This window comes from Trachypithecus francoisi, unplaced genomic scaffold (genome assembly GCF_009764315.1).
Source record: "Trachypithecus francoisi isolate TF-2019V2 unplaced genomic scaffold, Tfra_2.0 Lachesis_group14, whole genome shotgun sequence".
Taxonomy (NCBI): Eukaryota; Metazoa; Chordata; class Mammalia; order Primates; family Cercopithecidae; genus Trachypithecus; species Trachypithecus francoisi.
The window spans coordinates 50547121-50563276 of NW_022681459.1; the positions used below are offsets into that span (position 1 = coordinate 50547121).

At 41.6% G+C, this 16156-nt stretch overlaps 1 protein-coding gene and 1 long non-coding RNA gene across 10 annotated transcripts in view; both read right to left on the reverse strand.

Annotated features, from left to right (window-relative positions):
* The window catches only part of EIF4ENIF1 (eukaryotic translation initiation factor 4E nuclear import factor 1), a 59637-nt gene that overhangs the window by 6634 nt on the left and 36847 nt on the right, over nucleotides 1-16156 (reverse strand). For 4 of the 9 annotated variants that reach the window (XM_033233308.1, XM_033233312.1, XM_033233314.1 and 1 more), the window contains exons 8-14: nucleotides 10446-10581; nucleotides 9746-9925; nucleotides 8760-8992; nucleotides 4580-4651; nucleotides 3333-3516; nucleotides 2125-2204; nucleotides 1414-1556 (exon numbers count right to left, since the gene is read on the reverse strand). In XM_033233308.1, coding sequence (XP_033089199.1) covers nucleotides 1414-1556; nucleotides 2125-2204; nucleotides 3333-3516; nucleotides 4580-4651; nucleotides 8760-8992; nucleotides 9746-9925; nucleotides 10446-10581 — 1028 coding nt within the window. The remainder of the gene's footprint in view (nucleotides 1-1413; nucleotides 1557-2124; nucleotides 2205-3332; nucleotides 3517-4579; nucleotides 4652-8759; nucleotides 8993-9745; nucleotides 9926-10445; nucleotides 10582-16156) is intronic. The other 5 variants (XM_033233309.1, XM_033233315.1, XM_033233316.1 and 2 more) reach the window with 3 other exon arrangements.
* On the reverse strand, nucleotides 5664-7054 carry LOC117096232. Its single transcript, XR_004442402.1, has 2 exons — nucleotides 6595-7054; nucleotides 5664-6277 (listed from the first exon to the last, which is right to left on the reverse strand). It is a non-coding gene; the product is annotated as an uncharacterized LOC117096232 (long non-coding RNA).

Genomic DNA, 16156 nt, shown 5'->3' on the forward strand with positions numbered 1-16156 from the left:
CTGGGCCAGGTGTGGTGGCTTATGCCTGTAATCCCAGCACTTTGGGGACTGAAGCAGGTGAATCACTTGAGGCCAGGAATTCAAGTCTGGCCAACATAGCGAATCCCTATCTCTACTAAAAATACAAAAAAATAGCCGGGCGTGGTGGCACACTCCTGTAATCCTAGTTACTCAGGAGGCTGAGGCAGGAGAACTGCTTGAACCCAGGAGGAGGAGGTTGCAGTGAGCCAAGACTGCACCACTGCACTCCATCCTGGGCAATAGAGCAAGAGACTGTCTCCAAAAAAAAAAAAAAAAGTTAAAAGTACTCTGAAAGTCACAATCACATCAATGAATACTAGGTAACAGCATTATGCTATAGAGAGAAAGCATGTGAGAGGGGTTCAGCAGACCAGTCTGGAGCTCTCTGTTTTGGCTGAAGGGTGCTATAAATAGGATGTGCTTGTGTAAGGGTATCTCCTGGTCTCAGTGTCTTCTGAAAGGGTTAACAGGTGAAGCAAAACAGAGGCACTGTGGTAGTAACTTTAAGAATCACATCAAAACATTAAGTACCAAGTATTTTAACGGTGGACTAAACTATAGTGTTCAGGGATGTGTATTTTGGTGATAAATTATTTATTTTTAATTAAGGTAGTGATTACTTTTAAACGCTGGACAGTGGAGAGTTCTGAGAAGGAAAACGGGTATTACTGGTACAGGGCACATGGAGGCCCTCTGAGTAGTTAACAAGGAAGTTTGCCTTATAATAAGCTACACATTTGTTTTATATAGTTTTGTCTGTTTTATTTTACACAAAATAACATTGCCACCCCTTTCCGTTTTCTCCCCAACTTATAATTTCATTTTATCATTTGTTGCAAGTATTGAAAAAGAGGAGGAGAGTGAACTCCGTAATCTACTTGTTAACAACTCTCATCAACAAACCCATCAACTCTGGCCAAGAAACTGTCGATGCAGCTAAACCTGCATCAAGGGAGTTTGGTAAGAACATTGAATCTGTGGGAAAAGGAATAAGGAGCTATGCTAGTTGCATTTATAAAACTGAATTGTTTAACTGGTAGAAACATCCTAAGATTTTAAAATATATTTACTCATAACAATCTTGTGAGGTAAATTAGGCGAGCAGCATCCCTTCCATATAGCTAATTAGCAAACTCAAAGAAAAAAAGTCATTTATAAATCAAGAACGGACATAAAACCATATAGAATAAAAACCCTATGCCTTGCAGAATTTAATCTTATTTCCTCTATTTAATCTGTTTCTTCTATTGATTTGGATTGGGATGGAATTTCTACCACATACTGAGCAACATACCACAGTATGTGCAACAGAATTATACTGCAGATAAGTAATTTGTTAGTTTCAGAAAAACTTATCTGTAAATCTCCACATGAGCAGGATTAGTAATTTACCTGTTTCTGAATCCATCTCTGGTTCTGTCCACCTGTGGTTTGCCAAAACCAGGCTGGTAGAAGTTTGCTGCCTGTACAGCAAGGTCATGTGGCAAGGCCAGCCCTTCTAAAGCTGCCTGTTGCAACTCCAGCTGGCTCATCTGCTGAAAAGGAGAGGGGAGGGTCAGGAGAAGAGTGAGGACACCATACTTTCTACAAAGGTCTCTCTACACTCTTAGAAAGGTAAGTTAAACAGAAGCTGAGAAAAGTTAGACACTGCAAACCTCACTAAATTGTGCTGCCATCGCAGTGATCAAGATTAACAATTTTATTACTTGAATTATTCAGCAAATTGTCTAACCTTCACTGAGCTTGAACTACAGATCAAAACCATTTATTGGTTTTAGAGACAGGGTCTCACTCTGCCACCCAGGCTGGAGTACAGTAGCTCACTACAGTCTCAAAACTCTTGGGCTCAAGTGATTCTCCTGCCTCAGCCTCCTTGTAGCTGGGACTACAGATGCATGCCACTATACCTGGCTCATTTTTACTTTTGGGCTCAAGTGATCCTCCTGCCTCTGCCTCCCAAAGTGCTGGGAATACAGGCATGAGCCGCCATGCCTGGCCTCAAAACCATTTTTAAGAATCACAACAATTCAGCTCTCCACTCCCCGTGCACCGATAGGGTGAAGGGCAAGCAAGAGATTGAGTTGAGAAAGAGCTCAGCCTGACCTGGGCCGTGATGGGGCTCATGGGTTTGCGCATGCCTTGGAATGGATCTCCGAGTAGCTGCTGTGGTCCTGGTGTGAAACCTGTCAGGAAAGTTACAGTCTCAGTGAGTACCAAGATGGTATGTGTGCATCAGGGAGGCATTTTCATTAATGCATGCCATTTCTTGCTGAACTCCATCTCTTGGAAAGCACTGATATCTTGGGCTGACAGATGTCCCTCTCCCTCTGTGCCCTGACAGTGGGCTATGTGGACCTCAACCAGAGCACTGTCTAAATTGCTTCTCAACTAAGCCGTCAGCTTTGCTCCTTTTAAAGCCAAGACCTCTCTCTCGGAGAGAAGAGCTTTTCTAGCCAGCAATTTGTCCTGTTATCACTAAGCCATCTGGTATTAAAGCAGACACCATTGCTGTGAGAGTACACATTCTCTTCATTCTATCTGTTTGACTGTGGACAGAAGATTTCAAAAAATGCCTCTCGAGGGTTGTTTGGCAGAAACCAGAGTGGCCAGCAGCCTAAAGTAGCCTACTATGGCAGGAACGACATTCCATGTAAATACTTTGCTAAGACACTTTCTAGAACTTTTCTTTCAGTCACATTCCTAATTAGCCATAAGACTTAACAGCGGATTATCTATCAAAACTCAATAGCTTCACAGAGAACCACTACACTGACTTCTACTGTATCAAATAAAAACTTAAGAAGCCAAATTAACTTTTTTTGGATTGAATTCCCAAATTAAGGAATAAGACTAAAGAGTTGGATCAGTTAGATTTCAATTAAAAAAAAAAATCTACAACATGAACATATTCACCTAGAAGAACAGCTGATAATATCTTCCACCTTTGCTCCCCCATCCCCCAAAAGTATAGTATTTATTTATTTTTTTGAGACAGAGTCTACCTCTGTCGCCTAGGCTGGATTGCAGTGGTGTGATCTTGGCTCACTGCAATCTCCACCTCTTGGATTCAAGCGATTCTCCTGTCTCAGCCTCCTGCGTAGCTGGGATTACAGGCATGTACTACCACGCCTGGCTGTTTTTGTATTTTTAGTAGAGATGGGGTTTTACCATGTTGGCCAGGCTGGTCTCAACCTTCTGACCTCAGGTGATCTGCCCACCACCTCAGCCTCCCAGAGTGCTGGAATTACAGGCATGAGCTACCGTGCCTGGGCATAAATTCATATTTCTTTTTGACAAATAAGTATATTTACCAATTGGTGATGGTATTCTTGGGCGAAGGTAGTCAGCTGAGGCTGCTCGAGTTTGAAACACCTGTGACAAGGGAGGAGAGGGTGCTCTTTGGCCCAGTAAAGATGTTGTAGGCTCCAAGCTCCCCATAAGGCCACTCAGAAGATTAGAAGAAGCAGGTCTCTGAACTGGTTGACCCAGAAGTTCCTAAAGGCAGAAAAGCCAAATTCCTGTGAACTTAGTTCTTCCTTCTACTCAGAGGCTGTGAATTATGGATTAACTTTTGAGAGCCACAAGATGGATCTCCCTTATGCTCAATTGAAGGACTTGGCATGTGTACATGCAACACATTTCTCTGAATGTTCAGCTAGCAACATTTGCTCTGTGTTAGTGCTACAGAGGTTCCTTTTTTTTTTTTTTTTGAGACAGTCTCACTCTATTGCCCAGGCTGGAGTGCAGTGATGTGATCTTGGCTTACCGCAACCTCTGCCTACCAGGTCCAAGGGATTCTCACGCCTCAGCCTCCCAAGGAGCTGGGATTACAGCCATGTGCCACCATACCAGGCTAATTTTTGTATTTTTAGTAAAGTCAGGGTTTCTCCATGTTGGCCAGGCTGGTCTCAAACTCCTGACCTCAGGTGATCTGCCAACCTTAGTCTCCCAAAATGCTGAGATTACAGGTGTGAGCCACCGTGCCTGGCTAGATACTTTTAAGTTCCACAGAAACTACAAAGCAAACTAGAAGTCAAGGCTTAGTTTGTCAACTTTTTTTTTTTTTTTTTGAGACGGAGTCTTGCTCTGCCACCCAGGCTGGAGTGCAGTGGCCAGATCTCAGCTCACTGCAAGCTCCGCCTCCCGGGTTTATGCCATTCTCCTGCCTCAGCCTCCCGAGTAGCTGGGACTACAGGCGCCCGCCTCGTCGCCCGGCTAGTTTTTTGTATTTTTAAGTAGAGACAGGGTTTCACCGTATTAGCCAGGATGGTCTCGATCTCCTGACCTCGTGATCCGCCCGTCTCGGCCTCCCAAAGTGCTGGGATTACAGGCTTGAGCCACCGCGCCCGGCCAGTTTGTCAACTTTTTTAGCCACCCCCCATCCCCTGCCCATTAAAATTAACAGCAACACCAAACTATGTCAGGCAACAATATCACATCTCTGATTGCCAGGCAACATAGATCATTTTCTAAGGCCCAAAGCTGGACCACTAAACAAAACTGGTTCAGAAGACTACTATTCAAGACTCCAAGGCCTCAGTATAAGATTGTGAAGTACCTGCAGGATGTTCTTAGGGACAGGCTGGCCTGGAATCTCAGCAGGGGACATCAAATGGCTTTCAAGGTTTCGCTAAAAAAGTCAAAAGAAAACTGGTTTTAACTTTCTTAACTCACTTAACTTACAGATTGATTGGGGACCACATGAAAGCATAAAATACTCCTAGGGAGTTAATAGAAGAATGATGCTCAAGTCATAGAAAACTTTGACCAACTTGTTCCACTGTCATCACACAGGTCCCAAAAAAGATCTGGGGATGGAAAGACTGTTCGCATGTACATGCAAAGTCCCCTCAGAGATCCTCACTATGCTAACCCTAAGTCCATTTCCCTGTTTCTAACACTGTGACCAAAAGAAGGGGGGAAAATGGTGAAACCAGGGAACACTTAACTTGAGACAACTCTTGCTACCCATTACGTTTAACAAGATTTATTGGAGACACACACACACACACATATATATATAATTCTGAGACAGGGTCTTGTTCTGTTGCCCAGTCTGGAGTGCAGTGGTGCGATCATGGCTTGCTGCACCCTTGACCTCTCAGGCACAAGCGATCCTCTCATCTCAGCCTCCTGAGTAGCTGGGACTACAGGCGTATGCCACCACACCCACCTAATTTTTATATTTTTTGTAGAGAGGGGGTTTTGCCATGTTGCCCAGGCTGGTCTTGAACTCCTGGGCTCAAGCAATCCTCTGGCCTTGGCCTCCCAAAGTGCTGGGATTATAGATGTGACCCACCACACCCAGCCTACACATATGGTTTTAAAATCATAGTAAACAAGATGCAGGTTTGGCCAAAATTGTTAAATTTCAGAGTTTCATATTTCAGGAAATTTAAGCTTTATTATTTTATTTTATTTTTTTTTTTTTTGAGGCAGAGTCTTGCTCTGTTACCCAGGCTAGAGTGCAATGGCGATCTCGGCTCACTGCAACCTCTGCCTCTGGATTATAGGCGTGAGCCACTGTGCCTGGCAACTTTTATTATTTTTTAAGCGAGCTGTTCCAAAATGGGTATCACATACAGGGCAAAATTCAAATCCTCCACTCTTAAAGCAGTAGTGGTTCCTTTTTTTCTTTTTGAGACAGGTCTATGTTCTTCAGGCTGGCCTTGAACTCCTGGGTTCAAGCCCTCCCACCTTGGCCTCCCAAGTAGCTGGAAATATAGGTGTACGCCACCAGGTCTGGCCAGTGGTTACATTTTGTGCATCCAGCCTGGAGTTCCCTCCTGCACTTCAGGACATCCCTATGCCCATTTAGCTCTGCGTGAAGTGCTTTCTCTGGTGTAGTTTCCCGTTCTCTAGATGGAGCTGTCAAAGTCCAAAGCAGTGTCTAGGCATGACAAATAGCCCAAGGATACCCAAGTATTTTATTGTTGATTTTGGCATTGGGACTAAAGGCAGATGATTTTATAAGTAATCTCTTTAAGAATCATTACTTCCATCTAATGAAAACAAATAGACAACTTTATACCACATGGAAGTATACTTGGAGGATAGAATCTATAATTTAAAATATAATTTAGATTGAACCAGCATGTATTACTTTTGGATGAACGAATATGACAACCGAAATGGATGGAGGCAGATCAGAAATAGTATACAAAACATACACAGCAGTAGTAATTAAAGACGCTGAATTCAAAAAGTAAACCATGACTTAACAACATGCAAATTGAGCAATGTTTTGAGCTAACACCTGCTATTCCTTTTTTTTTTTTTTTTTTTTGAGATGGAGTCTCGCTCTGTCGCCTGGGCTGGAGTACAGTGGCCAGATCTCAGCTCACTGCAAGCTCCGCCTCCCGGGTTCACGCCATTCTCCTGCCTCAGCCTCCTGAGTAGCTGGGACTACAGGCACCCGCCACCTCGCCCGGCTAGTTTTTTGTATTTTTTAGTAGAGACGGGGTTTCACCATGTTAGCCAGGATGGTCTCGATCTCCTGACCTCGTGATCCGCCCGTCTCGGCCTCCCAAAGTGCTGGGATTACAGGCTTGAGACACCGCGCCCGGACAACACCTGCTATTCTTATTCCATTACTTTCCTTGTTGTGTTCTTTCCTGTTAGCTGAGTTTGTCTTAGCTTTTGCCTAGCCACTTGACTATGTCATCCATCCCTTTGGCAGGTGTTTGAGGCTCATTTGCTCAGCTAAAACCAGATACACTTCAGAGTACTAAAACCCCAACATCAAACCAATTGCCCTTACAACTCAAGAGTAAATTGTGTTAATATCAAATCCTAGAATCATATCTGCAATAAAATGTGGAAAAACATCAGGTAAACTGCTGAATCCCCCTTCCATATTTTTAGTTGCTCACACCAAAAGAAAGAGGCTAATTACAAGATATGAACCACACCATTGCAGCCAGCACCCAATTACCAAGACACAAAGGTAACAAGAAAGGAAAATAGGATAGTCTACCGTCTTTTAGTCTGGTCTTCATTTGAAAGTATTTGTATATAATAATTCTTTGTATAAAAATAAATTTTTTTTTTTTTTTTGAGGCGGAGTCTCGCTCTGTCGCCCGGACTGGAGTGCAGTGGCCAGATCTCAGCTCACTGCAAGCTCCGCCTCCTGGGTTTACGCCATTCTTCTGCCTCAGCCTCCCGAGTAGCTGGGACTACAGGCGCCCGCCACCTCGCCCGGCTAGTTTTTTTTTGTATTTTTAGTAGAGACGGGGTTTCACCGTGTTAGCCAGGATGGTCTCGATCTCCTGACCTCGTGATCCGCCCGTCTCGGCCTCCCAGAGTGCTGGGATTACAGGCTTGAGCCACCGCGCCCGGCCGTATAAAAATAATTCTAAAGCAGTTTACAGGGACATTCTCCTGCAACTGGTATGGTGTGGTCAGATACCAAGAAGTCAGGCTACCTATCTGAGGTGCCTCCTTTCAAGGGTAGAAGGTCGGTCCTGGCACTAAGGAATAATGGCACCTCTGTCTGAGGATGTTGACATCTCTATCACTATTGGTCAGATAAGGAATGCTAAAAGTCAGTTGCTTTCTTTTGGTATAAGACATAATGATTCAAACAGCTATTGCTATTTGCATCTTAGCTAACTGGTAAGTTCCCAGGCAAGCAGGGAACAGGAAAAAAAAGAGGGAAAACTCAATTTGGTAAATTTGCTAGAACTTAGCAACTAGAATAAGTCCATGTTTATGATTTTATTATTCATATCTACCCTGCCTCCCCATTAGTTTGTATCAAGCGATAGTGATATTAACACATAGGCTATGGGTGAGGACTACCCTCTCAAAATTGTTAGGACAAAGACCAGTATATTATAAACACTTGCATTTACAAGGTGATATGCAGTTGTGTCACCCTGTAACCTAACTTCATGCCTACAAGTTTTGTTTTTAATTTGGAGTCACAGCTTTTTCCATTAGTAAATTAACAGAATGTAATTATCTTGACAAACCCATCTTACTTTTTTTTTTTTTGAAAGTCTCACTCTGTTGCCCAGCCTGAAGTGCAGTGGCACAACCCCGGCTCACTGCAACTTCTATTGTCCGGGTTCAAGCAATTCTCCTGCCTTGGCCTCCCAAGTAGCTGGGATTACAGCCACCTGCCCCGACACCTGGCTAATTTTTGTTATTTTCAGTAGAGATGGGGTTTCACCATGTTGGCCAGCTCAAACTCCTGACCTCAGGTGATCTGCCTGCCTCAGCCTCCCAAAGTGCTAGGATTACAGGCGTGAGCCACTGTGCCCAGCCCCATCTTAGATACTTTACAAATGATTTCTATGGCTGCAAGAAAGCAGGTAATCCCTGGTATCTGGCAATAATTAGAAGATGTGAATAAAGATTTTACTATACAAATATGGTAAAGTATATGAACTTAAGTAGCTGAATAACAAAATTTTTCTCTGGAGGTCATCCAAAAAGATAGTTTTTTACCTCATTTTAGCAGTGACTTAAAGTTATACAGGCATTACATAAGTCTGAATCTTTTAATCTTTATACTGTCACCCACAATACATATAAATTAACCACAAGCCTGCTTTCTCCAGTAACGAATAATGTATCAATAATTACGGAACACACAAAAGCATCAAGGACCAAATGACTACTAAAGAATTTCCAACTTACTCAGAATACCTTTTTAAAAATCCATTTATTGTGGTGGGAAAAAGGAGAAAAAGAAAAAAAAAAGAGAAAAGGGTGGGTTTGTGCCAGATACTTACGCTGACTTTGGGCTGAGAAGGCAAAGTCCCACTTGCCTTCATTGTGCTCACTAGCTTGTTGAATGCAGTCATGTCTCCGTCTTTCTTGAGTTGTCGATTGTTGGTTACAGCACTCAAGGTCTCTTCTAGGTGTTCTGCCATGAAGGGAGTTGAATTCTTCACTTGCTGGTCCACCTTCAAGCCCTTCAGACCTGCTTCTACCTCCTCCACGGAAAGCACAACCCCTGAATGTGCTGAGAAGTTGAGAATGTCCAGGTTAAATCAAGCAAAGAGATATCTGGTAGGAATTCTCTTTGGCTAGTATGATAGATAAGATGAAAATAATTTATTTCAAAATTGAGATGAGACTGTCAGAAAAGACTGACACCAAAAATAGACAAACTAGTAACACTTAAAATCAAATTGTGTACTAAGAGATGGCATAAACTAAACCTAAAATGTTTAGATGCTAGAAACTGGGGGACCACAAATATGAGGTGCTATGCTTTAAAACTTGACAAGCTCCTGCTGTGCATCCTGCAGCAGGATATGAGTCTTCTAGGAGACTTGTTACCTGGGACAAGAATCCCAGATAGCCCAACATTGCCAAGATTGCTACCTGCACTGTGGTCAGTATATCACTAAATTTTTATGTTGAGGATTTATAGTCTAAGCAAGAATATGGAAAACTAGGGCAGATTTGTGAGGAAATGGTTATGCTCTGGAGGAATAAAACATTCACTGGAGTTTGTTTTCAACATTCACTAGATTATTATAACCAGACCCTAGGTAAGAACTTATAGGAAAAGTTCTCAGAGGGCTCATGACCTACTGTGAGATTCTCAAAGAGGTGGTATTCTTTGATAAAATGAGTTTTTAAAAAAGAACATTAAACAAAAACCCAATATATATTTGACTTTTTAGGAAACAGAGGTATGTTAGACCCAACTGCCTAAAGACTGAACATCTAGACTTTTTCAGATATCTAAAAAATTATAAACACTTACAGCTTTCTTTAAGTTTTTCTTTATTTGCAGAAAGGCTGGAAAGAAGAGGTTTCAAATCCACTTTGGCTTTCTGTAGCATTTCTAAAATATCCACCTTATTTTCAGTATGGTCTTCCAATGGTATAGGAGCAAAGTAATTCCCCGAGTTCTGTCCAGGAGAGAGGATGGCTTGCTCCAGACCTGATATTGCAAATAAACATACTCAAAATTAATCTGTTCCAGTAAAGGAACATGCCTTCAACTGTATTTTTTCTTTCTTTTTTTTTTTTGAGATGGAGTTTCGCTTTAATTCAGGCTGGAGTACAGTGGTGTAATCTCGGCTCACTGCAACCTCCGCCTACCAGTTTCAAGCGATTCTTCTGCCTCAGCCTCCCGAGTAGCTGTGATTACAGATGCCCGCCACCACACCCGGCTAATTTTTGTATTTTTAGTAGAGACGGGGTTTCACTGTGTTGGCCAGGCTGGTCTCGAACTCCTAACCTTGTGATCTGCCCGCCTTGGCCTCCCAAAGTGTGGGGATTACAGGCATGAGCCACTGCACCTGGCCCCTTCGACAATATTAAAAGGACACAAACTGAAGGCTTTTCAGTTGTCCAGAGACCCTTTGACCCTAATCGACTCCTGACTAATGAAGACGAATGAACCGTATCAGGGAAAAACCCAGGTTTACCTTCAAGGGCAGAATCTGAAGCCATTTTACCTGCAAGTCTCTCTAGCTCTTCATGTGGTGTTGACCCAAGACTGCTGGATCGGCTTCCTGATCTGCTCGGGTTAGAGAACCACCTACTGAACCGACTGGCAGAGACTGATCCTTCTCCCAAAACATCTTCTATCATCTGAAGAAAAAGACAATAAAAACTAATAGTTTCTAGATGAAAAAGGACAAGAAGGTTTAAATCTTATGAAAGGGTCACTTACTTTGAAACTTCCTTTGATGCTGGTGACCTGAAGATAAACATTCTCAGAACCTAGGAATTTGAACACCTTTTTCTTCCTCCTTCCTGGGTAATTTCTGAGTATAATCAACTCTCTACTTTCCTTTTTAATTACTATTTTTTTAAGACAGTCTTGCTCTGTTGCCCAGGCTGAAGTGCAGGGGTGCAATCTTGACTCACTACAACCTCTGCCTCCCAGGTTCAAGTGATTCTCATGCCTCAGGCTCTCAAGTAACTGAGACTACAGGCGTATGCCACCAGACACCTGGCTATTTTTAATTTTATTTTTAGTAGAGACGGGGTTTCACCATGTTGGCCAGGCTTGTCTCGAACTCCTGACCTCAAATGATCCAGCGACCTTTGCCTCCCAAAGTGCTGGGATTATAGGCATGAGCCACCGTGCCCAGCCTACTTTCTAAGAATATAAAGCAAAGCCTCTATGCTACAAAAAGTTCTTCCGTTTTCTATTCTTTGCCTCAGGAGTAAATCCATGTACTACCAAATGTTCTCAGAGAACAGTGTCAATGCCACAGCATTCCACCGACAAGCTGATGAGTGACCTTCAACTAAACATCAAGAATGGGGAACTGATGAAAGAAAACCATTGCTTCAAACTTAGTGGTTTCAAGGTTGTAATGAACATTATGAAATTCAATCCCGTGAGTTTCAGAAGCCAAAGGCTAAAAAAATAGAGCTCATAAAGACCATAATTCCAAGTCAAAGTTTAGCAAAAGTATGACTGTGGAAGATGAAATTACAACTGATCTCTATTTGTTTGACATCAATTGAGAGTTTTCAGGTGTTTTCTGTTTCCAAATCCAACCTCCATAGTTTTCTTTTTTTTTTTAATTTTTATTTTATTTTTTTGAGATGGAGTCTGGCTCTGTCGCCCAGGCTGGAGTGCAGTGGTGCGATCTCGGCTCACTGCAAGCTCCGCCTCCTGGGTTCACGCCATCCCCCTGTCTCAGCCTCCTGAGTAGCTGGGACTACAGGCGCCCGGCCACCTCGCCCGGCTAATTTTTTGTATTTTTAGTAGAGACGGGGTTTCACCATGGTCTCGATCTCCTGACCTTGTGATCCGCCCGCCTCGGCCTCCCAAAGTGCTGGGATTACAGGCGTGAGCCACCGCACCCGGCCCATAGTTTTCATTTAATAAGGGCAATTAAATAACACACTATGAACAATAAATTGCTTTGGTAAAAATTACGAAATAGTGCCAATCTGTCTTAAAAACTAGATTTAAGCATTTAAAAAATTTTTCAATTCACATCATACCATAAATTCAGTCAAATATCCAAAACTGATTTTTTGTAGTATTCATATCAATATTTAGAAAAGACAAGATAGAGCAAACATCTATCCAAAAATCAGACATATCCTTGAAAATAAATCATATACTTTCACTTCAATCCCACTGATAAACAGAAAACATGCTTTTTCAAAAACTGGTACATGGATGACAGAATTAGTGACTGTTTTACTTGAAATCTGGAACCCACAGTTTCCAAAGTTAAGCAGGGGAAGCTGAGATTTATGCTTTGTTCTTCTCTGGAAGAATGTTTTCATAATCCATACCCAAACTAAGCCACAAAATACTTCTTTTGAAGGGATTTTAATTCAAGACCCTAATTATTGTTTCCAGAGTTTCTATTTTCAGAGGAATTATCTAGACAATTTCAATCACATTCCACCTGTAGATGCTCATACCTTAAATAATGCTGACTTTTAAGTATACTAATTTTGTATTAATTAAAATATAAGATAAGCATGATACATCACTGTGAAAAATTGGGGAGTGTATCCAAAATATAAGTATCTTAGTGATAAACAGGAATTCTAAAAATAACTTTAAAAAGCCAAGTGCGCTGGCTCACGCCTGTAATCCCAGCACTTTGGAAGGCTGAGGTGGGTGGATCACCTGAGGTCAGGAGTTCAAGACCAGCATGGCCAACCTGGTGAAACCCCATCTCTACTAAAAATACAAAAATTAGCTGGGCGTGGTGGTGGGCAACTGTATGTAATCCCAGCTACTCAGGAGGCTGGGGCACGAGAATCACTTGAACCCGGGAGGCGGAGGTTGCAGTGAGCCAAGATGGCACCATTGTACTCCAGCCTGGGAGACAGAATGAGAATTCGTCTCAAAAACAAAAAAACCATAAAAAAAACTAAAAAACATAATTAAAAATGTTTCCGTGTTGAAAAGAGTTTGAAATTTACAAATAGCAAAAATAATGGCTTTGCATTTTAACTTTTATTTCCTCCATTATGATCATACTGCAAAAGAAAAAAAGATACAAAGAAAGAACATGAGAAAGCAAAAGAGATTAATACAAAGTATCTGGACATTCCCTAAAGATATTAAAGTAAGTGTTGAAAGTCACGTCCATATTTTGTCTAATAACCAATTTTGCTTCTGTTAGAGAAGCAAAACTTTTATTATAGTTAAAGCATAACAAGCAGAAACAAGTCACTTTTACACATATTTAGTGGAAATACTAATTTCAAGAAACTGAAGCATCTTAAACATGAAAAGGTTAAACCTAAAGTTTATCTAGTCAGTAATTTTTATCACATAGCAAACTAGGACATTCTGTAGCAGGGCCTCCCTCACGAGGTACCTTGCTAGAGGAAGTAAAGACCTGGACCCATATCTCTGCCTTCTTGGTCAGGGTATCTCCTCTGCCACATCATTGTCAGCCATCAGCTGATTGACAAGAGGAGCCTGGGAACTGCAATTTGTGTTTCAGCTGCCCTTATTAGAGTAGATTTTTAATACCATTTTTAAGGTAACCTGTATGGCTATTAGTCTGGTCCTTCAGCTACGTCATTTAGACAAATCACATCCTTGGATCCATAATGTCATTCTGCTAATCAAACAGATTCCATGAAACATTTTTGCTCTTTGACAGTTACTTGGTTGTACTGATCAATGCTTTCCATTTCTATAGTAATTTTTACATTTTGTATTTGTTTCACTAGTTTCTTTTTGTTTGGATTTCTAATGAATTCATTTAAGGTTATACATTTTCTTCTGCACATACTTTTCTGATCTTCCTGATAATCACTCTAAAACATGCAGTATTTCCAATTTGATTTCATTCAATATAGTTATGCATCTATCATGTGTCATGCACTGTAGTAAGAGTACCATATTTTAAAAAATTTTTTTTACTTATTTAAATTTGCATGTATTTCAAATGTTCAGTTTGTATACATTTTTCTGGCTTTTAATTTGTCAATTTCTAAGTGAATATAGTCCACAAATACATGTGTATGTGCGTGTATATTTCTGATCCTTGTGTTTCCTTGGCTTGTAAGTAAGCTCTATGAGGATGAGAACTTTATTTTGTTTACTACCATAGCCTTAGTTCCTAGAACAGTGTCCAGAGATTATAACTACTCAATAATTTGTTTTGAGACAGGGTCTTGTTCTGTCGCCTAGGCTGGAGTACAGTGGTGTGATCATTGCTTGCTGTAGCATCAAACTCCTGGGCTCAGCCTCCTGAAGAGCTAGGACTACAGGAGCATGCTGCCACTCCCAGCTTATTTTTATTTATTTATTTTTTGGAGCAGGGTCTCACAAGCTAGTCTTAAACTCCTGGCCTCAAATGATCCTGCCTCAGCCTTTGATAAATATTTCTAAATAAAACGAACAAATGCGTTATTTGCGATTTCCTTTGTAGCCTAATAATTTGGTTAAGTTATATAATATAAAAGATAGTGTATTCTCACTTTTGTTATAAAGTTCTGTTTATATTTATTAACACCCAACATTTGTAGAGCTTACTAAGCATACAACACTTTTTTTGTTTTTTGTTTTTTCTGAGACGGAGTCTCACTCTGTTACCCAGGCTGGAGTGCAGTGGTGTGATCTTGGCTCACTGCAAGCTTTGCCTCCCAGGTTCACACCATTCTCCTGCCTCAGCCTCCCAAGTAGCTGGGACTATAGGCGCCCGCCACCACGCCCAGCTAATTTTTCGTATTTTTAGTAGAGACGGGGTTTCACCGTGTTAGCCAGGATGGTCTCGATCTCCTGACCTCGTGATCTGCCTGCCCTGGCCTCCCAAAGTGCTCGGATTATAGGCATGAACCACCGCACTTGGCCTCCAATACTGTTTTAAAGCACTTACATACTTGTCAATTGATATTCGGCCAGGCGCGGTGGCTCAAGCCTGTAATCCCAGCACTTTGGGAGGCCAAGACGGGCGGATCACGAGGTCAGGAGATCGAGACCATCCTGGCTAACACGGTGAAACCCCGTCTCTACTAAAAAATGCAAAAAAACTAGCCGGGCGAGGTGGCGGGCGCCTGTAGTCCCAGCTACTCGGGAGGCTGAGGCAGGAGAATGGCATAAACCCAGGAGGTGGAGTTTGCAGTGAGCCGAGATCCGGCCACTGCACTCCAGCCTGGGCAACAGAGCGAGACTCCGTCTCAAAAAAAAAAAAAAAAAAAAAATTAATATTCATATCCTTTACAGCCTTTCTTATTTTTCCCAATTGACTTGTAATTTTCTGAGTACTTTGTATTAGAGTTCAGTTGGTTATATAACACACAGCATCTGTTTTTACTGACCTCAGTTTTGCTTTTTAGTGGATTATAGAATATATAATTTAACACCTCCACAGAAAGCATGGAGACAGAGTTAATGGCTTCGTTCTGACTGCTTAGCATTAACCATGTTTTGGTTCAGGATAATGGCCAGAGGACAAACAGTGCTCAGTTGCTATTCCTACCTTTATGCTTCAGAGGTAGTATATTTGGGGGAGTTAAGAGCAGAAACTCATTACTGGAACTATAAATTAGAAGTCAGTTTCCACCATTTACTGGCTGTGTGACTTTGAGCAAGTTACCTAAATTCTATGCCTGTTTCCTCATCTGTAAATGGAAATAGTAATCTAATTTATAAGGGATTTGTGAAGATCAGATAACTTACTGTATATAAAGCCTGCAACAATCAGCACTATATGCATGTTACCAGTTTTTAAAAGTTTAGGTTTAGGCCAGGAGCAGTGGCTCATGCCTGTAATCTCAGCACTCTGGGAGGCCTAGGTAGGCAGATCACTGGAGGTCAAGAGTTCGAGACCAGTCTGGGCAACATGGTAAAACCCTGTCTCTATTAAATATACAAAAGCTAGCTGGGTGTGGTGGTGTGTGTCTGTAATCCCAGCTACTCAGGAGGCTGAGGCACAAGAATTGCCTTAACCTAGGAGGCAGAGCTTGTAGTGAGCCAAGATCATATCATTGCACTCCAGCCGGGGTGATGGAGTGAGACTGTCTCTCAAAAAAAAAAAAAAACTACAAAAAAAATTTCCATCTGTCTTCTAAGAGAATGAAAAAAGAAAAAGTCACTAAAAGAAAAAAAAATACTATACCCTCATAAGTTAAGAATTTGAAAGGGCCACTCAGTTTTAGATCTACTAAATTAAACTTGCATCTGGATATGATCCAAAGGACTGGCTAGGAGACTTACAATTAA